This window comes from Bos indicus, chromosome 1 (genome assembly GCF_029378745.1).
Source record: "Bos indicus isolate NIAB-ARS_2022 breed Sahiwal x Tharparkar chromosome 1, NIAB-ARS_B.indTharparkar_mat_pri_1.0, whole genome shotgun sequence".
Classification (NCBI taxonomy): Eukaryota; Metazoa; Chordata; class Mammalia; order Artiodactyla; family Bovidae; genus Bos; species Bos indicus.
In genome coordinates this window covers 153031873-153055949 of record NC_091760.1, presented here as the reverse complement: position 1 = coordinate 153055949, position 24077 = coordinate 153031873, and the positions used below count along the sequence as shown (strand labels likewise).

Here is a 24077-nt window from a genome sequence, read left to right as displayed (position 1 = left end):
ATTCTCCTCATTTACAAACACAACTTACTTCTGATTTTTTACTGCTAGGAAAAATTACTGCAGTGAACAGTCTTAAGCAAAACATTTTGCCTTGTGGTAATGATTCTTGATGGCAAAGCAGGTGGGATGATTTTTGCTCCTGAGACAAATGTCTATAGAGTCATTTTTGGTTGTCCTAATTAGGGCAGAGTGCCACTGCCACCCAGTGTAGCTCGAGCCCAGGGACATTGGTGATGTCCTGCCCTCTCCCCAGCACACACGCACACTGTCCTGCCCTCTCCCCACCACACACGCACACTGTCCTGCCCTCTGCCTACCACACACGCACACCGTCCTGCCCTCTGCCCACCACACACGCACACCGTCCTGCCCTCTGCCCACCACACACGCACACCGTCCTGCCCTCTGCCCACCACACACGCACACCGTCCTGCCCTCTGCCCAGCTCACACGCACACCGTCCTGCCCTCTGCCCACCACACACGCACACCGTCCTGCCCTCTGCCCACCACACACGCACACCGTCCTGCCCTCTGCCCACCACACACGCACACCGTCCTGCCCTCTGCCCACCACACACGCACACCGTCCTGCCCTCTGCCCACCACACACGCACACCGTCCTGCCCTCTGCCCACCACACACGCACACCGTCCTGCCCTCTGCCCACCACACACGCACACCGTCCTGCCCTCTGCCCACCACACACGCACACCGTCCTGCCCTCTGCCCACCACACACGCACACCGTCCTGCCCTCTGCCCACCACACACGCACACCGTCCTGCCCTCTGCCCACCACACACGCACACCGTCCTGCCCTCTGCCCACCACACACGCACACCGTCCTGCCCTCTGCCCACCACACACGCACACCGTCCTGCCCTCTGCCCACCACACACGCACACCGTCCTGCCCTCTGCCCACCACACACGCACACTGTCCTGCCCTCTCCCCACCACACACGCACAGACCCACACAAGGTCCACAGTGACAGTAAGTAGTCTGAGCTCGAAAAACCCTACTCCAAGAGGAAAGTTGCTGGAGAAGTTAAGTAGTTTCTTTTTACTTTATTTAAGTGACTATATTTTTCTCGCATTGTGATGAAGATACTGTCCTCTTTGCTTTAGACGTGGCATACATGGAATGTTCCCCCTCCATTTGGCAGCCTTAAGTGGTTTTTCAGATTGCTGTAGGAAACTTCTTTCTTCTGGTGAGTGGAACCTTCACAGACAAATTATCCTCTTTTATGGTTCCCCCAAACTCCCTTCCATCCTGCTTTTGCAAAATTATATACAAATACATCCAATCATGGATCATTTATTAACCCCTCTTAGAAGATATTGGGCCCTATAAGATTTGATTTTCTCTTCAACTCTGGGAAAGGTTTTATTTTTCTAGTGATTTCTTCCTCTCTCTTAGTTGGGGAATGGCATGTGGAATATTTCTGAAGTAGTCCTTTTATGTCTGGAAGCAAAATATCTTCATTTGCATGGTTCCTTTTTAAGAACCAGTGACCAGTTTACAGTATCTTCTAGGTCTGAAATGTATACCATATTTAATTACTGTTTTAAAATACCACAGTCATAGTTTGATACAAAACAGGATCAGTAGCTTTCTGTTAATATAAATATTACTATAAAGATATTTATTAAAATGTGTAGAAGTACTAAATATATAAGATTTTACTTTAAATGGTATTCTATTAGCATGTTACAAAAGTTGAACAGATTTTATATGTTATTAATACTTATGATTGCTGAAAGAATTATGGGAAAGTTTCTGGGTAAAAAGCATATTGTGAGACAGACCCTTCTGAGTTTTTCTTAATGGTACCTTTTTTTCCCCCTTGGCTTTGCCCGGTCTTCGTTGCTGCGAGGGCTCCTTCCTAGTTGGGGAGGGTAGGGGCTGCCCCATAGCTGTGGTGACAAGCTTCGCGTTGCTCTGGCCTCTCTTGGTGCAGAGCACTGGCTCTAGGCATGCCGGCTCCAGTCGCGGCTCCAGTCGCGGCTCCCAGGCTCCACAGGGCAGGCTCCCGTAGCTGTAGTGTGTGGGCTCAGTTGCCCTGCAGCGTGTGGGATCCTCCTGGATCAGGGGTTGATCCTGCATCTTCTGCATCTGCAGGTACATTCTTTACCACTGAGCCACCAGGGAAGCCCTTGGTGATATCTTTTAAGTGATGTAACTGTGTTTTGAGTGTTTTAAGTGTATGCATACCACAAGTAATCACATACCCATTTATCTATGAAAGAGAATTATAAAACTCCCTTCTCAGTGTTAGTAGTAATCCACAGGTAGCAAAGGAAAAAGTTTACTAAGAAATCATTCATGGGGCTTCCCTGGCAGTGCACTGGTTACTCCGTGCTTCTCAAGGCAGGGGATGCAGTTTCTATGCCGGTCTGGGAACTGAGATCCCACATGCCGTGCAGCGTGGCACACCACCCCCCCAACAATGTTTATGTATCTTACAGTTTAGTATATTCACAGAGATACGTGACCATGACTACAGTGGGTTTTAGAAAATTTTTGCTACTGCCCACACCCAGAGAAACTTCATTTGGCATCAGTTCCCCATTTCCTCCCTCCCCCAGCCCTTAGTAATCAATAATCTACTTTCCATCTCTAAATTTACCTGTTCTAGGTAGGTTGTAGAGGTGGAATCACCTAACGTGGTTTTGTGACTGGTTTTTCACTTAGAAATGTTCTGAGGGGTCATCCAGTGTTATAAGTATGTATCAGTACTTTATTTCTTTTTATTGCTGAATAATATTCCATTGTATCCTATGACTTTTAAACAAGTACTCTAGCATTTGTTTTGAAAAAACCCCAGTGTTTTAGTGGTAATTAAAAAAAAATACATTATTAATCTGTTTTCAATTAATTTGTACCTATTTGTAAGTCATAGTTTTGTGTATGATGGGGTGTGATTTTTTACATTGTTAATGTAATGCTTTAACATAAAGTAACATGCATATAGTATTACATAAGACGTATTCATTCTTGTAGGATTTGATATAGATACCCCAGATGATTTTGGCAGGACCTGTCTACATGCAGCTGCAGCTGGAGGGTATGTTAACAAAATTTTTACTTTTTTTAAGAAAAAGGTAGCTGATCATGGCAGGTTTTGTTGTTGTTGTTTCGTCATAGTATTTTATTCACTCTGCCCTCATTTGAAAACATACTTTTATGCTTATTTAAACCTACCGATTTCATCATAAAGTTATTGACAGTTGCATCTTCTCATTGTATTTTTCCTGGGTAGTAATTTGGAGTGCCTAAACCTTCTGCTGAATACTGGTGCAGACTTCAACAAAAAAGACAAGTTTGGAAGGTGAGCTGTGGTACAGTTCCTCTATAGCTCCTGCTTAATGTTATTTGCTTAATGACTTTCTCAAATTATAATTTGGCATCTGTGTTAGTCTCTCAGTCATGTCCAACTCTTTGCAGCCCCATGGACTGTAGGCCACCAGGCTCCTCTGTCCATGGGATTTCCCAGACAAGAATCCTGGTGAGGGTTGCCATTCCCTTTTCCAGGAATCTTCCTGACCCGAGGCTCGAACCCATGTCTTCTGCATTGCAGGCGGATTTTTTACTGTCTGAGCCATGGGGAAAGTCCTTAATGGCTTCCTTAATGACTTTCTTAATCTTTTTATTTGGCTTCTATGAGTTAACTAAAAACTTTCACATCTTTTACATTGTGATCATGATGTGTTGAAAGATTCCAATAAGGAAATAACTTCTGAATATTCATTCTTACCCACAGCCTTCTTCCAACTGGGCCCCTGCCATAGCCCCATCCTACCAGCCACAGCTTTCCTTTATAAGCACTACGTACCTTTTATGATGTCATTCCTCTGCTTCCTTTATAGCTATGAAAATGTAACCCATGTGCAGTACCTGTGCTCCCTAAACAGCAACTTACAAGAGCAGTGGTAGTTCTCCATTCCCTCAAGTCATTCTTTCTTAGAGACTCTATGGCCTAGCTTTGCTTCCAGAGCACTAGGAGGGAGGAAGCAGGTCACAGTGTGAACGCAGAGGCCCTGTGTTCCCTCAGCCGACCCACACTCTCACTGTTCAGCCCAGACCTCACTGTTGCTTGCATCTGTGACTGCAGTGATTAAAGCCACCAGGGTCTGCTAAGTTACTTAGAGTGGGAATTGACCCAATGTCTGTTGGAACCATATAGGAAAGGGTGGAAGGCAGTTTGAAAAACACGTGAGCGTGTTATAGTGTGTACAGAAGTCTAATGTACGCAGGCAACTTATGCAGTGTTATAAACCAGTGTTACCTCAGTAAAAAAAGAAAAAGAAAGGTGGCAATATGAGCGAAATTGTATGTCAGGAGTTTGAGAATTATGTCAGAGTATACGATAAGAGAGAGGGTATGTGTTGGAAGGAAATGTGTGAATATGTATCAGTGCCTGGGAATGGTATAGTGCAGAGGTCAATAGAATCACATGTGGTAGAGAATCAGAAGTGTGTGAAAGAAAAGTGAAAACAACTGTCGGACCCGCTGTTCCTTTGAGGAACAGACTGTTCTCATATGCCTGCTGACTGAAGGAGCCAGTGACCCAAGAAATCAAAAATCACTTTGTCTTTGGAGTGCAATATTTTTATAGCTAATTTATTTTTGTAAGTGTGCTTTTTTTTTTTTCCCCCCTTTTAACAATTATTTATTTTATGTATTTGGCTGCACTGGATCTTCATTGCTACATAGGCTCCCCTCTAGTTGTGGTGAGCGGGGGCTCCTCTCTAGCTGCAGTGAGTGGGCTTCATGTTGCAGTGGCTTGTTGCGGAGCACAGGCTCGAGGGCATGCAGGTGTAAGCCGACTTTAATCCAGCTCACGTTAGTTAGTTTGTAGTACATAAAGCACTGTATGCTACAGGCAGGGCTTCTAACTTTACAGGCTTGAAAATAATTCAGGAATAATTGCATCTTCAAAAATACTATTACTATATTATACTAGTATCCAATAAAGTAAAATAATGCTTCACTGTCATTTTCCCAGGTATATATTTTAGAAAACAATATGCCATGAAGACTCTGGACTAAATTCACCTTCACTTTTCTGTTTTCTTTCTTCTTCCTCTTTTTGTAAATGAAAAGTCATGAATCATTATAGTTTTGTAATCTAAATACAGAAACTCCTAAATTTAATAGCATTGTTTTTCATTTCAGTAACTGGAAAGAAATAAGCTACAAATATTCAGTCTCTAGTAATTAACACAGTACCCTAGCTCTTCAAAATGATGAAAAATCTTCAAAAGTATACATTTTTGCTTGAGAAATCTGATATTACTGTGAAGCTCTCCCATATAGTTGATATTACAGCATTCTTTTTCATACTTCTGTATTTTTCTTACCATTTATTCCTCAACCGAGACATAACAGAAGGTGCTACCTCTGTACTGTGAAACATTTGTATTAGTATAGGGGAAGCTTTGTTAAAATGAAAACTCTTCTTAGATTGCTGATGGTATTAGGGAGGAAGAAGAATACAAGTTTTCAAGTTTTGGAGCAGAATATGAAGGGTATCCATAATTCACTCAAAAACCTGTAATTGTTACTGTCTAAGCTATGAAATGCTTTTAACTGTGTTTCTATCTTATTTTACATTCTTTTACTTTTAACTGTGTTTCTGTCTTATTTTGTTTTCTTAGAGGCTTTCGGGCATCTTGGTTTCTCCTCCTAGCTTTCTGTCTGGCCCTTTGAAAGACTTAGTATATGGCAGAAATCAACCTCCAACTTACTATAAATACAGTATTTATAACTGGGTGGATCAGCTGTGCTCTTACTTCCTGGGGTGTGTCCCTGACTTTTTTTTTTTTTTTTTTTAATTAATTTGGGCAAAAAGATCTCCACTGCATTACGCTGCTGCCAACTGCAACTACCAGTGCCTATTTGCTCTTGTGGGCTCAGGAGCAAGCGTGAATGACCTTGATGAGCGAGGATGCACGCCCCTGCACTACGCAGCGACGTCAGACACGGACGGCAAGTGAGTGTCTCGTGGTGAGAGTGCAGGGTCGTCGTCTCTGTGGACCAGCACCTGCAGACAGGTGGCGGCTTTCATAGCAAATTTGTATTTCCTTTTTGTACTCTTTATTATTTCTTTCCCTGAGTGTTCAGTGTGGAAAATAAGTTGTTTTTATAGTTATTCTTAATCATAGTTATTACTACCTGCTTCTACTCAGCAACCTGCCTTATGAACTAATGAGGTGGTAGAAGAAGTATAAAGGTCCCTCTTTGTCCTCCCTTCCAAAAGCACATCTTAGTATCTACCACTTCCAAGCTTTTTCCACGTGACTTCTCAGAGGCAGCAGTGCTGAGTGTATCACAGGGAAAAGGAGAGGCAAGAGGTAGACAGACAGTGCCGTCAAGAGGATAGGGCGGAGATTGGAATACCAGTATCCTTCAGATAGAGCATCATATTCCCAAGGGATCCCTGTAAATGTGTGTTTAAATGGGGAGTAATTGAACTGGCAGAATTGGACATAGTTGGTACTAAATATTAACTTAAGTAAATTATGTAGACAGCGAGTGAGTAAATGTTGCCCAAGGATGACTTAATAAAAACAAATGAGAGATTTATAAATTCTTTCATAATTAATTTTCACCTGAAGTTGGTCAGATGTCTGTACCTTAATGTATATTGCCTTCTTGGAAGAAAATGAGCTCATTAGAGACAGAGAAGATATCTTCAGGATCTGTGGTATTCCCCATGAGTCTGAGTCAGTGAAGGGTAGAAAATAAAAACAAAGGTTTTGAGGGAAAGATTTTATAAAATATACTTCAAGGAAGTTGCATTTAATAGAGATCTATTTCCTTATAAAAAGCATAATTTAATGATATTACTCACAAATATTAATTTATTATAAAATCTGTGACTGTAATTGCAAATCCCTTTTGTTATGTTGGATTTGTGGTTAAAATTCTAATCTTGAAAGCTCTAGTAAATACGCTGTCAGCACTCTGTGTCTGCTAGTTCTGCATCTGCAGATTTGGGGAGCTGACTATATTCATTGTAGGGTTATGTTCGCTTTTTTATAAGGGACTTGAGGGTTCATGGTCTTTGATATCCACAGGCACTCTTGGAACCAATCCCCCTTGGATACTGAAGAATTACTATACTTTCTTTTTGGAGAAATATATAATATATACAGTTCCGTATATATCAGAATAGTTAAATATAGATAGTTTTTGAGAGAAGCTGTAAATTATTTGAATTATGTTTTTGGGCAGTAGAGCTTTAAAGAAAATCTGTGATAAACACTTTGTAAGTCAGAAAGTATTTGGGTAAACTTAGGTGAGTTGATTATTCTCTATTTTATAAATTTTATAATTTCAAGATTTGGTTTATAGGTTTTCCTAAAATAGATGATAGCTAAAATGACTAGATCACATCGGTAGTCCTTTACCACTGTTCCCATAACTGCTTATTGGATATTGCCCAGTGATGTGCATAAATTCCACTGAGGTCACATAGACACAGAGATTACCCCGTGCTTCTCCTGCCCTTAGACAGTTAAACCTGAATTCCTACACAAAAACATAAAAATGACAATGCTGAACCTATACTGTTTGAGATTTGTGGTTTTATTTTAAGCCAGTCTACTTTTTCTTTAGAACTGTACTTAGCACTGAAGTGAATTAAATTGTTAGTTTTATTAACTAATATAAGCTGTTTTGAGCAGTAGGCTAGAGATATTTATTACTTAGACACTTAATTCTCAGTATCAATACAAGCAGCCTGATGTACTAGAAAGAACATGAGCTTTATTCCAAAAGACCCAGTTTAAGTGTTGAGGTCTTCATAATATCCTCTTTGAGCCTGAGCAAGTAATTGTTAGGCAAAAACTTACTTATCTATAAAATGAGAATGAAACCTGAAAAAGTGAAAGTCTTAGTCACTCACTCATGTCCAACTCTTTGGGATTCCACGGACTATAGACCTCCAGGCTCTTCTGTCCATGGGATTCTCCAGGCAAGAGTACTGGAGTGGGTTGCCATTCCCTTCTCCCGGGGATCTTCCCAACCCAGGGATCAAATGCAGGTCTCTTGGATTGCAGGCGGATTCTTTACCGTCTGAGCCACCAGAGAAGCTAGATTCTTTAACACGCATGACCTCAGTTTTCCCCACAATTCTAAGAAGTAGGCTTCATTCTCAGAGTTGTGGGGAAAACTGAGGTCATGCGTGTTAAAGAATCTAGCGCTGTTTTTGGAGCCTCTCTTATTTTTAAAGTATCAGAATCCCTGAGGTCTTCTCTAACACCATCATTTATTAACTCTGATTTGTTCCCTGGGAACCTCTGGAAGCTCTACGCCACAGTAACCACAGAGTACCAGAGGCGTTCTCTCAGCAAGTTTTGGAGGCTTACATAGTAGAATTAAAGCGTTGGTTTATTTTTTTGGATTCCAAGGCTATAAATCCCTGGAATAGGTTAGGTAATAGTAAGAGAATCTGAAATAATTCATTCTGCTGCCAAAGCCAGAGTGAAATATTTTCTAAAAGGATAAATAAATTCCCATGGCTTCAAATACTGTTATTAGTAATTTGTGTCTGTTGGTTTCCTTCTTGAACAGTTGTTTGATAATGTCCTGTTACCCTCCCCAGGGAACATTGTATACACTGTGGGATTTTTGACACACTGCCATTGGTTCTCTGTTTTCAAAGTGACAAATACTAACTTATTATAATTGTGTGTGTGTGTGAAGTCGCTTAGTCGTGTCCGACTCTTTGTGACCCCGTGGACTGTAGCCTACCAGGCTTCTCCATCCATGAGATTCTCCAGGCAAGAATACTGGAGTGAATTACCATTTCCTTCTCCAGGGGATCTTCCCAACCCAGGGATCGAACCCGGGTCTCCCGCATTTGAGGCAGATTATTAATGTACAGTTAATAGCACAATTCTACTCTCTGTGTGTCCCTCTGTCCAATTTCCATCAATGTTGGAAAAATACATGACATCATTTCTACTCACCCTGCTAGTTGTCCCCATCATCCTGATGCCTGCAATCACTATAAGCAGTCATGACTCAGCAAACAAAAGTATTAAATGTATTCAGTACTTATAAACAAAACTCTCTTTGCCATTTGAACAGAAATAGGGCTGCCTATGAGCACAAGGGTGAGGACCTGGGGCTGGGGGTGCTTATTCTGATTACGTATAAAGAAGACGACCTCCTCATGCCTTTTCTTCTGTGATAACTACCAGTAACACAGGTATTTCCATAAATTTATGTAGATCATTTCATGTCCTTCATAGTGTCATCGAGAGAAGGCAATGGCACCCCACTCCAGTACTCTTGCCTGGAAAATCCCGTGGACGGAGGAGCCTAGTAGGTTACAATCCATGGGGTTGCTAAGAGTTGGACACAACTGAGCGACTTCATTTTCACTTTTCACTTTCATGCATTGGAGAAGGAAGTGGCAACCCACTCCAGTATTCTTGCCTGGAGAATCCCAGGGACAGAGGAGCCTGGTGGGCTGCCGTCTGTGGGGTCGCACAGAGTCAGACACGACTGAAGTGACTTAGCAGCCGCAGCAGCATACTGTCATCAGAATTACAGACCTACTATATATCTGTCAATAGCCTTTTCTGTGTTCGTGTGGTTATAGATACATGTGTTTATGAATGCATAGATATATTTCACTAAGATACACTTTTTTTTTTTCTAATTTTATTTTATTTTTAAACTTTACATAATTGTATTAGTTTTGCCAAATATCAAAATGAATCCACCACAGGTATACATGTGTTCCCCATCCCGAACCCTCCTCCCTCCTCCCTCCCCATACCATCCCTCTGGGTCGTCCCAGTGCACCAGCCCCAAGCATCCAGCATCGTGCATCGAACCTGGACTGGCAACTCGTTTCCTACATGATATTTTACATGTTTCATTGCCATTCTCCCAAATCTTCCCACCCTCTCCCTCTCCCACAGAGTCCATAAGACTGTTCTATACATCAGTGTCTCTTTTGCTGTCTCGTACACCGGGTTATTGTTACCATCTTTCTAAATTCCATATATATGCGTTAGTATACTGTATTTATGCTTTTCCTTCTGGCTTACTTCACTGTGTGTAATAGGCTCCAGTTTCATCCACCTCATTAGAACTGATTCAAATGTATTCTTTTTAATGGCTGAGTAATACTCCATTGTGTATATGTACCACAGCTTTCTTATCCATTCATCTGCTGATGGACATCTAGGTTGCTTCCATGTCCTGGCTATTATAAACAGTGCTGCGATGAACATTGGGGTACACGTGTCTCTTTCCCTTCTGGTTTCCTCAGTGTGTATGCCCAGCAGTGGGGTTGCTGGATCATAAGGCAGTTCTATTTCCAGTTTTTTAAGCAATCTCCACACTGTTCTCCATAGTGGCTGTACTAGTTTGCATTCCCACCAACAGTGTAAGAGGGTTCCCTTTTCTCCACACCCTCTCCAGCATTTATTATTTGTAGACTTTTGGATCGCAGCCATTCTGACTGGCTTGAAATGGTACCTCATAGTGGTTTTGATTTGCATTTCTCTGATAATGAGTGATGTTGAGCATCTTTTCATGTGTTTGTTGGCCATCTGTGTGTCTTCTTTGGAGAAATGTCTATTTAGTTCTTTGGCCCATTTTTTGATTGGGTCGTTTATTTTTCTGGAGTTGAGCTGTAGGAGTTGCTTGTATATTTTTGAGATTAGTTGTTTGTCGGTTGCTTCATTTGCTATTATTTTCTCCCATTCTGAAGGCTGTCTTTTCACCTTGCTAATAGTTTCCTTTGATGTGCAGAAGCTTTTAAGGTTAATTAGGTCCCATTTGTTTATTTTTGCTTTTATTTCCAATATTCTGGGAGGTGGGGCATAGAGGATCCTGCTGTGATGTATGTCGGAGAGTGTTTTGCCTATGTTCTCCTCTAGGAGTTTTATAGTTTCTGGTCTTACACACAGAAATCCCTTGCATTCCTATACACTAATAATGAGAAAACAGAAAGAGAAATTAAGGAAACAATTCCATTCACCATTGCAATGGAAAGAATAAAATACTTAGGAATATATCTACCTAAAGAAACTAAAGACCTATATATAGAAAACTATAAAACACTGGTGAAAGAAATCAAAGAGGACACTAATAGATGGAGAAATATACCGTGTTCATGGATTGGAAGAATCAATATAGTGAAAATGAGTATACTACCCAAAGCAATTTATAGATTCAACTCAATCCCTATCAAGCTACCAACAGTATTCTTCACAGAGCTAGAACAAATAATTTCACAATTTGTATGGAAATACAAAAAACCTTGAATAGCCAAAGCGATTTTGAGAAAGAAGAATGGAACTGGAGGAATCAACCTACCTGACTTCAGGCTCTACTACAAAGCCACAGTTATCAAGACAGTATGGTACTGACACAAAGACAGAAATATTGATCAATGGAATAAAATAGAAAGCCCAGAGATAAATCCACGCACATATGGACACCTTATCTTTGACAAAGGAGGCAAGAATATACAATGGATTAAAGACAATCTCTTTAACAAGTGGTGCTGGGAAATCTGGTCAACCACTTGTAAAAGAATGAAACTGGACCACTTTCTAACACCATACGCAAAAATAAACTCAAAATGGATTAAAGATCTAAACGTAAGATACACTTTTAATGGAGATAGATTTTCACAAAAACTAAATCATATTTTGACTTCTAATAGCATTGTGTATTTTTGCCTGTTTTTAACCTTATATAAGTGGAATCATACATTCTTCTTGGAACTTTTATAATCATTAGGTTTATTTCTAAGTATTTCATATTTTTACTGTCAAAATAAATCTTGTCTTTAAATTTCCTTTTGCTATGAAATAGAGAAATACATTTGACTATTGTATACAACTTTGCATTCAGCAGCCTTTTTAACTGTTTTGGTTATGCATGTAAGACAGCATTAGGTTTGATACCTGTACTGTCATTGCTGTGAGACCTTGGGTGGGTTACTTAAACTCTGTGCATTTCGTCTGTGAAGTGGGAGTAATAGTCTGACCTAACACATGGCCATGAGTTTCACTTCAGTCACTCAGTCATGTCCAATTCTGTGACCCCATGGACTGCAGCACACCAGGCCTCCCTGCCCATCACCAACTCCCAGAGTTTACTCAAACTCATGTCCATTGAGTCAGTGATGCCATCCAACCATCTCATCTTCTGTCATCCCCTTCTCCTCCTGCCTTCAATCTTTCCCAGCATCAGGGTCTTTTCAAATGAGTCTGTTCTTTGCATCAGGTGGCCAGCATCAGCAATAGTCCTTCCAGTGAATATTCAGGACTGATCTCCTTTAGGATGGACTGGTTGGATCTCCTTGCAGTCCAAGGGACTCTCAAGAGTCTTCTCCAACACCACAGTTCAAAAGCATCAATTCTTCAGTGCTCAGCTTTCCTTATAGTCCAACTCTCACATCCATACCTGACTACTGGAAAAACCATAGCTTTGACTAGATGGACCTTTGTTGGCAAAGTAATGTCTCTGCTTTTTAATATGCTGTCTAGGTTGGTCATAACTTTTCTTCCAAGAAGCAAGCATCTTTAATTTCATGGCTGCAGTCACCATCTGCAGTGATTTTGGAGCCCAAGAAAATAAAGTCTGTCACTGTTTCCACTGTTTCCCCATCTATTTGCCATGAAGTGATGGGACCAGATGCCATGATCTTAGTTTTCTGAATGTTGAGTTTTAAGCCAACATTTTTAATCTTCTCTTTCACTTTCATCGAGAGGCTCTTTAGTTCTTCTTTACTTTCTGCCATAAGGATGGTGTCATCTGCATATCTGAGGTTATTGATATTTCTCCCATAAATCTTGATTCCAGTTTGTGCTTCATCCAGCCCAGTGTTTCTCATGATGTACTCTGCATACAAGTTAAATAAGCAGGATGACAATATAAAGGCTTGACGGACTCTTTTTCCCTGTTTGGAACCAGTCTGTTGTTCCATGTCCAGTTCTAACTGTTGCTTCCTGACCTGCATACAGATTTCTCAAGAGGCAGATCAGGTGGTCTGGTATTCCCATCTCTTTCAGAATTTTCCACAGTTTATTGTGATCCACACAGTCAAAGGCTTTGGCGTACTCAATGAAGCAGAAGTAGATGTTTTTCTGAAACTCCCTTGCTTTTTTGATGATCCAGAGGATGTTGGCAATTTGATCTCTGGTTCCTTTGCCTTTTCTAAATCCAACTTGACCATCTGGAAGTTCACGGTTCACATACTGTTGAAGCCTTGCTTGGAGAATTTTGAGCATTACTTTGCTAGCATGTGAGATGAGTGCAATTGTGTGTTAGTTTGAGCATTCTTTGGCATTGCCTTTCTTTGGGATTGGAATGAAAAGTGACCTTTTCCAGTCCTGTGACCGCTGCTGAGTTTTCCAAATTTGCTGGCATATTGAGTGCAGCACTTTCACAGCATCATCTTTTAGGATTTGAATTAGCTCAACTGGAATTCCATCACCTCTATGAGTGATGTTTGTAGTGATGCTTCCTAAGGCCCGCTTGACTTTGCTTTCCAAGATGTCTGGCTCTAGGTGAATGATCATACCATCATGATTGTCTGGGTCGTGAAGATCTTATTTGTACAGTTCTTCTGTGTATTCTTGCCACCTCTTCTTAATATCTTCTGTTTCTGTTAGGTCCATACCATTTCTGTCCTTTATCAAGCCCATCTTTGCATGAAATGTTCCCTTGGTATCTCTCATTTTCTTGAAGAGAGCTCTAGTCTTTCCCATTCTATTGTTTTCCTCTATTTCTTTGCATTGATCACTGAGGAAGGCTTTCTTATCTCTCCTTGCTATTCTTTGGAACTGTGCATTCAGATGCTTTATCTTACCTTTCCTCCTTTGCTTTTCACTTTCCTTCCTTTCACAGCTATTTGTAAGGCCTCCTCAGACAACCATTTTGCCTTCTTACATTTCTTTTCCATAAGGATGGTCTTGATCCCTGCCTCCTGTACAAAGTCACGAATCTCTGTCCATAGTTCTCCAGGCACTCTGTTTATCTGGTCTGATCCCTTGAATCTGTTTGTCACTCTACTGTATAATCATAAGGGATTTGATTTAGGTCATACCTGAATGGTCTAGTGGTTTTCCCTACTTTCTTCAATTTAAGTCTGAATTTGGCAATTAGAAGTTCATGATCTGAGCCACAGTCATCTCTTGGTCTTGTTTTTGCTGAGTGTATAGAGCTTCTCCATCTTTGGCTGCAAAGAATATAATCATTCTGATTTTGGTATTGACCATCTGGTGATGTCCATGTGTAATGTCTTCTCTTGTGTTGTTGAAAGAGGGTGTTTTCTATGACCAGTGCATTCTCTTGGCTAAACTCTATTAGCCTTTGCCCTGCTTCATTCCATACTCCAAGGCCAAATTTGCCTATTTCTCCAGGTGTCTCTTGACTTCCTACTTTTTCATTCCAGTCCCCTATGATGAAAAGGACTTCTTTTTGGGTGTTAGTTTTAAAAGGTCTTGTAGGTCTTCATAGAACCGTTGCACTTCAGCTTCTTCAGCATTACTGGTCGGGGCATAGACTTAAATTATTGTGATATTGAATGGTTTGCCTTGGAAACAAACAGAGATCATTCTGTCATTTTTGAGATTGCACCCAAGTACTGCCTTTTGGACTCTATTGACTATGATGACTACTCCATTTCTTCTAAGGGATTCTTGCCCACAGTAGTAGATATAATGGTCATCTGAGTTAAATTCGCCCATTCCAGTCCATTTTAGTTTACTGATTCCTAGAATGTCGACGTTCACTCTTGCCATCTCCTGTTTAACCACTTCCATTTACCTTGATTCATGGACCTAACTTTCCAGGTTCCTATGCAATATTGCTCTTTACAGCATCAGACTTTACTTCCATCATGAGTCATATCCACAACTGGGCATTGTTTTTCCTTTGGCTTCATCCCTTCATTCTTTCAGGAGTTGTTTCTCCACTGATCTCCTATAGCATATTAAGGTAGAGTGTCATATGAGATAGAGTATCAAAATTGCTTAAACAATACCTGATACATTACAATCTTCCTATAACGATGAGCCATAGTTTTTAAACTATGGTTAATGCCTGTCTTATGTAAGCACTGACTATTGTGTGTGCCCTGTGGTCAGGGAGAGTCGGAGGCGTCTGCTGACAGTGCCCCATTCCCTGCCCCTGGGTACGTGCTCCTCTCCCAGGGCTCTGACCAGCCATGGAGCACGTGGGTTGCATTCAGTCCAGAAAAAGTGGTAGGAGTTATGGTGGTGGAGGAAGAGTAGGAGAAATTTAAATGGTTTGAGCATCTCCCCGGTTTAAATTACATGCTAATTGGAATGAAGATATTTAATTTGTCTAACAGATGAAGAAAACAAAGTATTTAACAGTGAGTGTGGTTTATTAGGTATTTAGCCACAAATATTCCTCCAGGTTTTTCATAGATAGTTAATTTTAGGGGAAGGAGGAGATATTTAGCCATAAATATTCCTCCAGATTTTGTATATATATAGTTAATTTTAGGGGAAGGAGGGTTTCATAGAAAATTTTCCTGTCTTAATTTTCTGAGTTTTATAAAATGACCATGTGTTAACTTACAGTGAGAAAGTGAGGATCGACTCTTTGCCTTCTCAATTGCAAGTCAAAAGTGAGGTCTAGATTTTCAAGATTAAGCGGTTTTGTGGCTCAGTATTTTATAAACATCCATGTTAAAGTGTCACTAGCTCATTAACCCCTGTGCTGAAACATTTGTAGCAAGAACACCTGAAGAAAAGACATGAGGTCTAGTCCTTGCTTCTAACCAAAAGATTGGGAGCAAGTGATTTACTTTTCCTGAATGTCGGTAATTTTTTCATTTGTTAAAGATAATGCTTACAAAGTAGTTATGAAAATTCATACTGCTTTAGCAAAATTTGAAAGGCATGGCAATAGAAGTAATTTTATAGTTGTAAATCAACTTTTAGTCTTTGTTTTGCTGTAGGAGACAAATCATCTAATAATGTGAAGGTAAACTATTAAACACTGTGATTGATAGGAACTTCTGGATGTATTATGGTTGAATTATTTCAAACCATTTAATGCTGTATACTTGCAACTAGTCACGGTTAGTAGTGCTTTGAGACTTGCCCTCCTACTTCAGAAAGTAAGCATGAACTAACCTACTTGTTTTTCTTTCCTTAAATAAATCTTTTTTCCCCTGTACTCATGTATCAGCAAGTTATCTTAAAATAGGTTGTTCCACTGATAGAATCTGTCTTGTATTCAAGTCTTTGTAAGGAGAACTATTGCTGTTTTATCATTCACATCTAGAGAACTTGATTAAAGATAGAAAGATATGCCCTTGAGTGAAATGTCTGTGTTTTTAAAGCAGACTTAATAAAAAACATGAATGGTGTTTAGATTATTTAGTTGAATTTGTACCTCCATCTATAAGATGAATAAACAAAAGCCATTTCACCATAAAGGTGAAGAAACTATTTGTCCAAGGTGGATGGTATCAAACTAACTCTAGAGATAAATCTTTTAGTTTCTAATTCAGTACTCTTTTTTTTGGCTGTAGTAACAATAACATTTATCAAAATTACAACAAATTGTGAATCTTAAAGTCCTTTTAAAATTGCTTTCTTCATAGTGTAATAGCAGGAATAAAGCCTGTTTCCTGTGAGAAGATCTCCCTTGTTACCTGTATAGCAGTTGTGCATTGTTCCCACACTTTCCAGGTCTCTAAAGCAAGATCTTTGAATTCTGATCTTGGTTTTGGGAGATATTTCTACATCCTTTCTTGAGCTTCCTAATGAGATATCATACTTACTCTGTGGTCCAGATAGATTGGACGCTCCCGCCACTGGGAATCTAATCCTGTCAAACACTGAGTAGGCTGACTGGTGCCGTACACGGACAAGCTGTGAATAAAGAAGACTCTCTTACGAACATTTAATTTGTGGCTTTATGATACTTACAGTTGGTGTCATTTAAATGATAAATTTATGTAGTGTAGGTATATTTATGATTTTTACATTATTCAAGTGTAAGAAAAATTGCCAGTTTTGAGTTTGTCTTTGTTTTTATCACTGGTTAAAATGCAGGATTTAGAATTTTGAATATGTCTTACTCTAATAGGTGCCTGGAATACTTATTAAGAAATGATGCAAATCCAGGGATCCGGGACAAGCAAGGATACAATGCCGTTCATTATTCAGCTGCATATGGTCACCGTCTGTGTCTTCAGCTGGTAAGAATCCTGAGTTCTTGTGGAAGGACAAGTGTGAGTTTATGTTCTAATAATGTAATGACAATGAGAATAAATGAATCAAGAAATAAATGCCTTGTAATATCTTTAGAATCCCTTTCCATCTTAAATTCACACTTGCCTCATTAAGCTTTCTTTCATTCCCTTTTCCCTTTCACAGAGAAAGGGGACAGAAAGAAATTAGATCTCTGGAGAGGTCTCCTTGTGTCCTTCCCTTAGAAACCCCCATGCCCCCCTAACATTCACTGCCCCTGCCTCGTGAAACGTTTTCCAGAAGGCATTAAACTGTAACTTTGTCATATGTGAGAAATACATGTCCCTATGAGAAGATCCCCCCTGCATATTTAGGAGTTCTGAAAGGCCCAGTCTACTAGCAGTCTGTCCTGAGAAGGGAGACTCATCTGCTGCAGAGGAACTTTTTATTTCAAATGTGGTCTCATTCCTGAATGTATACACCGTTCACCCAACTCAGCCAAACCAAAAGGCAAGTTACATGATTCTCAGGTGTGTGGTACATGCCTCACGTTACAGGTTTCTTCAGTTAAGTTTACTTATAAATCAACATTGCTTTCCTTAAAGGGGGAGTAAAATTCAAGAAGCGTGGGTATAAAAAAGAAAAAGGAGGTTGTCATACTTAATATAGCATTTAGAACCCTGCTGCAGAAATACTATTTCCTTAGGTTAGTATGGTATTTCCTGACTAAAATCTGAGACCCATGTATATAGATTTTTGGTCTAGTCTTTTAAGTTGTTTACTTAAAAAAAGACTATAAATTTTTGGAGGCAAAGCACAAGTTCAGAAGGGAATTTAACAAAGCCATAGGTAAATAAAGACATATAGTTTGCATTTATCTCTTTACTATATATGACTGCTTCTTCAACTCAATATTTTTATTTTAAATTTTATTTCAGATTGCAAGTGAAACTCCTTTAGATGTTGTAAGTATTAATCAGTTTTCCCACTACTATTCAGAGTATTTAAGTATTTGCTCTCACTCGAACTGGAGCCCGTCTGACACATTCCTGGGAACAAAGATGGTGACAGAAATCATGTAAGGGAGGGGGAGGGAGGTGGTTCTCACTTGGTGGCAGTTAAACAGCATTTCTTTCAAAGTCGGAGTTTGTAGCCATTCCCTCAAAACTCTTAGTTTGGGGTCCAGGTTTTCAGGATAATCCACTCTGTAAGGTTTCTGAGCTTAGTTTTCATAATATAATGTTTTGGGATTTTTAAATTCATGTCAAGTATCCACTTATACTCTAAAAATGGATTTGAACTTGGGGGAGGGGGACCAGGAATAACTGCTATGGTATGTCTAAAAGTGCCATTTCTGACATTTAAAATTCTTTTCTTTCTCAGTTAATGGAAACATCGGGAACAGACATGCTGAATGATTCAGACAATAGAGCAACAATAAGCCCTTTACACTTGGCTGTAAGTACTGCCTTCACAGCCAACTTGATGGCTGGTTTACTGAAAATATCTCATACCTGTTTGTGTTGACTCAAACTAGGACGGAGAACTTTGGGTCCTAATAATGATGATCGTAGAATTAAGGCTGTAAGAACTTGCCTAATACAGAGAATTCTTTAATGTGCTTTTGTTTGTTTGTCTTTTAAAAAAAAGGAGAGGGGGATGAGTTTAATTTCCCCCAGACCTGCTCTAAGGAGAGAATATGCCTGAGATGTGAACTTTAAAATGACCCGCCCTAGTGGAATGGCTTCTGCATTCTTAAGCAGATAATACAAGAACAATAATTTCTGTGGCATTTCTACAATGTTTTGCTTACTTTGTGATTTTTGGGGTGGTAAGTGTGTGTTCACTGGTCCTTCGGTTGCTTGTGCTATAGGATTTAATTTCATGATTTTCTAGTGTCACTAATGTCCATCACTAAGAGGAGGTTAGGAGAGAGTGTGACAGTTAAGTCATATATAGGAATGAATTACCTTATGGATTTCAGGCAGGGCTCAATCTCATTCCTCTGTGCTGAAAGAAGAATTATCTTTGAAACACAGCATGTTGTGGGAGGTGGGGGACTTTAAGAGTCAGGAGAATTGGGCCCTGTCACTGTTAGTGAGACCTCTGGTTTCAAGTGCAGTAAACTGTTTTAAGGGTCTGTACTTAGTGTGTGTCACTAAAAGTTCAGTGACCCATTTGTTTCCTCTCACAAATACTATCATTTTTTGTCTTAATATTCTTCTGGCCTATTTTCTGACACTGACACACATGTACATTGAATTTTCTGCCTTATCTTTCTGCCCCTTTCTCCCCAGCAGTACTTCCTACCATGGTCTAAATAACTAAGAAGACATGCTGAAGCTCCTTGCTTCCTTGCCCTTTGGATCTTTGGAAATACTATATACTCTTCCAGGCCTGCATAGTAAATAAGTCATCTGGAACTGCAAAGCCAGCATGGAGAAAATAGCCGTTTTACTATGGGTGGCAAGAAATGATGTCTGAGCAGATGACTAGGCACTTCTTCCTTCATTGTTCTCATCACTCTTAAAATAATAGCACCTCATCTCTTAAACACTTACTAAGTGCCAGACTAAGCACTTTGTCAAGTTTTTGAATACATTATCTCAAAAAGATTAGTTCCTTTAACTAGTTATTTTATTCCGTGGCTATTGTGAATAGTGCTGTTATGAACAGGGGTGTGCCAAATATTATTTTTAAGCTGAAATTGAAACAATTTTGTGATTTTTATAATCAGGTTCAGTGAAATGTGGTTATGCCACCACTTTGGCATTTTGTATCTGTCCCTAGATGGTTTTCAGAAATTACCTAAGTGATTTTTTTCCTTCCAAACTCGCAATCCGGGACAACTTGCTGCAGTGAAAACACACCGGCCTGAGGGCTGAGGAAACTGGCCTTGGTCCTCCCTTCACACATGCTAGACACCCAAGCCCCTGTCCTAACCCAGTCAGAGACATCATGAGGATAGGAGCCCTGTGCACACACCACCCTGGCCTCTAGCTGTCCTTCTTTTAGTGGTGTGATTTTATTGACCTGGTAGCGAAGAGGAACTAAAAAGCCTCTTGATGAAACTGAAAGAGGAGAGTGAAAAAGTTGGCTGAAAGCTCAACATTCAGAAAATGAAGATCATGGCATCTGGTCCCATCACTTCATGGGAAAGACATGGGGAAACGGTGGAAACAGTGTCAGACTTTATTTTTGGGGGCTCCAAAATCACTGCAGATGGTGACTGCAGCCATGAAATTAAAAGACGCTTACTCCTTGGAAGAAAAGTTATGACCAACCTAGATAGCATATTCAAAAGCAGAGACATTACTTTGCCAACAAAGGTCTGTCTAGTCAAGGCTGTGGTTTTTCCAGTGGTCATGTATGGATGCGAGAGTTGGACTGTGAAGAAAGCTGAGCGCCGAAGAATTGATGCTTTTGAACTCTGGTGTTGGAGAAGACTCTTGAGAGTCCCTTGGACTGCAAGGAGATCCAACCAGTCCATCCTAAAGGAGATCAGCCCTGGGATTTCTTTGGAAGGAATGATGCTAAAGCTGAAACTCCAGTACTTTGGCCACCTCATGCGAAGAGTTGACTCATTGGAAAAGACGCTGATGCTGGGAGGGATTGGGGGCAGGAGGAGAAGGGGACGACAGAGGATGAGATGGCTGGATGGCATCACTAACTCGGTGGACGTGAGTCTGAGTGAACTCCAGGAGATGGTGATAGACAGGGAGGCCTGGCGTGCGCGATTCATGGGGTCACAAAGAGTCAGACATGACTGAGCAACTGAACTGAACTGAACTGAACTGAAGAACAAGCCTAGAGGTGATCCTCAGACAGTAGAGCTCAGTGATCTCCAGTCATTTCACCTTGAAGGAGTCAGAAACATCAAGGGATCAGTAAGGCCCAGAGCAGCTTTATCTCCTGCTGGTCCTCTGTGACATTTCCCACAAGAAGTAGCTTAACAGCCCTTTGATACAGTGTGGGGCCCTCTTTCTAGCTAAATACCTCTTTTTAGAAGCAAGTGATAGTTAGCACAAACATGGTAGGATTTTATATTTTTCAATTCTAAATGAAAAGTTCACATGGGATTATTTACAGCTTTGCCAGTATGTGCTAAGCTGCAGGTCTGAACAGTATTAGAAAATGGCTCGTTCCTCATCTAAAAGGGGTGACATGAGTGAACAGAGAAGACATTCCTTCCCCACCAGAACCATCTTTGTTGCCTTCATGTCTGCTCAGTGTCCAGTCCAATAAGCGTGATAGATGTTCAGTTGACATGTTGGTTTTGAAGTGAATTCTCTGGAGAGCCCCTTTTTCAGATTGTGTAAAGAGGGAGTTTCAGACAAATCTTAAAATCTTCTTGCTCTGCTGTACTGTAGGACAGTGCCTAGCACCTAGCAGTTATTCCAGCAGGGCTCAGTTTAAATATTTTTGAAAAGAAAAATTTTTGTTTGAAATATGGCACATTGTAGGATAGGGTAGTCATTTTACTTTGAGAAATCACAGGGCACAAGTACTAGCTGAGCTTCAGTTGCTACTCTCTCTTGTGATTGAGGCGTAGTAACATTCTTTCATCTGGTCCCATCACTTCATGGGAAATAGATAGGGAAACAGTGGAAACAGTGACAGACTTTATTTTTGGGGGCTCCAAAATCACTGCAGATGGTGACTGCAGCCATGAAATTAAAAGACGCTTACTCCTTGGAAGGAAAGTTATGACCAACCTAGATAGCATATTGAAAAGCAGAGACATTACTTTGCCAACAAAGGTCCGTCTAGTCAAAGCTATGGTTTTTCCAGTGGTCATGTATGGATGCGAGAGTTGGACTGTGAAGAAAGCTGAGTGCCGAAGAATTGATGCTTTTGAACTGTGGTGTTGGAGAAGACTTTTGAGAGTCCCTTGGACTGCAAGGAGATCCAACCAGTCCATCCTAAAGGAGATTAGCCCTGGGATTTCTTTGGAAGGAATGATGCTAAAGCTGAAACTCCAGTACTTTGGCCACCTCATGCGAAGAGCTGACTCATTGGAAAAGACTCTGATGCTGGGAGGGATTCGGGGCAGGAGGAGAAAGGGATGACAGAGGATGAGATGGCTGGATGGCATCACTGACTCGCTGGACGTGAGTCTGAGTGAACTCCGGGAGTTGGTGATGCACAGGGAGGCCTGGCGTGCTGCGATTCATGGGGTTGCAAAGAGTCGGACACAACTGAGTGACTGAACTGAACTGAACATTCTGTCAGGGTGAAGTGGGACACTAAACTATGATAAAGAACCTGGGCTTTGGAATCAGAGACTTAATGTGAAATCTTCTTTAGAACCCATGTCACACATCACAGAGTGGCTGCCATAAACCAGACATTGTATACTCGTGAAAAGATCACCTGTCATTTGAACTTTCATTATTTGTGGAAGGCTCATCCCTAACACTGCAGCCTACTACTTGATTATTAGAAAAATTTTAGTTAACTTTCTTAATTATCAATACAGAAGTTTTGGATCATCTTAAATACAATTACATGAAGACAAGTTTACTTACTCCTTTATGTTCTAGGGTTTCTAAGAATTTAGTTAATCTAAATATATGTATTATTTTAATTTATGTTTTTCTTTGTTCCTAGGCCTATCATGGTCACCATCAAGCCCTGGAAGTGTTAGTCCAGTCTCTGTTAGATCTTGACGTGAGAAACAGTAGTGGAAGAACCCCCTTGGACCTTGCAGCATTTAAGGGCCATGTAGAATGTGTGGATGTTCTCATTAATCAGGGAGCCTCAATCTTAGTCAAAGATTATATTTTGAAGAGAACACCTATACATGCAGCAGGTATGTTAAAGACTGAATGATTTTATTTACCACTTTCCATCTAATACTCTCTTCTTTTTCACTTTCTTGTATATTATACTCCTGGTAATTGTTTTAAACATTTTGATTGTAAAAATTCTAATGATTCTACTCTCAGGGAAAAGACAACAGCAAGATTATATCACTTTTTAAAAAATACTATCTACCTTAGAAATTGGATTTATATAATAGTCTGACTTTTGAAGTACTTTATCAGCAACACCAAAAAGCACAATACATTTTTACTTCATTTTGATGGAAATTATCTTGGATTGGTATGTGCTTTCATTTAACAACTGATAAATATTTTACTTACTGTACCAGGGTACTGCATTAAACATTTAATCAGACAGGAGTTACAAAGTGTCTGCCATGTGAGAACTACTTCACGGAGTGTTTTGTGATGTTGTGGATTTGTGAAAATGGAAAGCCACATAACCCTGCCACTGTGATGACTCGGTACTCTCTGTGTATCACTACAGATAAAGAGTTACCGCTCTCTACAGGAATTACTACAAGTGTTGATTTTAAATAACGAATTCAAGACCGTTATAGGTGAAGGAGTCCTAGTCAGGTATTTTTCTCATCCCCATACACTATGCGCTCGTCAGTACCTAGCTGCTGTGTACTGAGTGTCAGTGTCAGTGAATCAGTTTAAAAAAAGATGGGACTAAACCGAATTTCCTTGAAGCATCACAAGGAGCACATCTAAAATCAGGAAAAAAGGAGAACTTTCACTATCAGGGATAACAATATTTCCCAGATGCCCTTCAGACTTCTGAACGTCTCAGCGGGCAGAGCTTGAAACCAGCCATTGGCAAAGGAGAATGTGACTGACCTGTCTGATTGTGGTGTCACCCCGTGTCTGGAGGCAGGCTGCCCTTCCAAAGTACATTTCCACCACCGGAGCACGAAATCACATGAGCATTTTCTTTCTTGTTAAACTCAGTGAATAGTCTAAAATTATATCAAGAAAATGTGGTTTAAGATGGACATTTTCTACTTTATCATTATATATGTATATATAATT

General features: G+C 40.3%; 1 protein-coding gene across 5 annotated transcripts in view; it reads left to right on the top strand.

Moving 5' to 3' along the window:
- ANKRD28 (ankyrin repeat domain 28) overlaps positions 1 to 24077 on the top strand; it is a 225751-nt gene that overhangs the window by 180679 nt on the left and 20995 nt on the right. For all 5 annotated transcript variants that reach the window (XM_070797137.1, XM_019964561.2, XM_070797139.1 and 2 more), the window contains 8 exons: positions 1129 to 1211; positions 3005 to 3068; positions 3264 to 3332; positions 5856 to 5996; positions 17114 to 17225; positions 18156 to 18182; positions 18601 to 18675; positions 22828 to 23029. In XM_070797137.1, coding sequence (XP_070653238.1) covers positions 1129 to 1211; positions 3005 to 3068; positions 3264 to 3332; positions 5856 to 5996; positions 17114 to 17225; positions 18156 to 18182; positions 18601 to 18675; positions 22828 to 23029 — 773 coding nt within the window. The remainder of the gene's footprint in view (positions 1 to 1128; positions 1212 to 3004; positions 3069 to 3263; positions 3333 to 5855; positions 5997 to 17113; positions 17226 to 18155; positions 18183 to 18600; positions 18676 to 22827; positions 23030 to 24077) is intronic.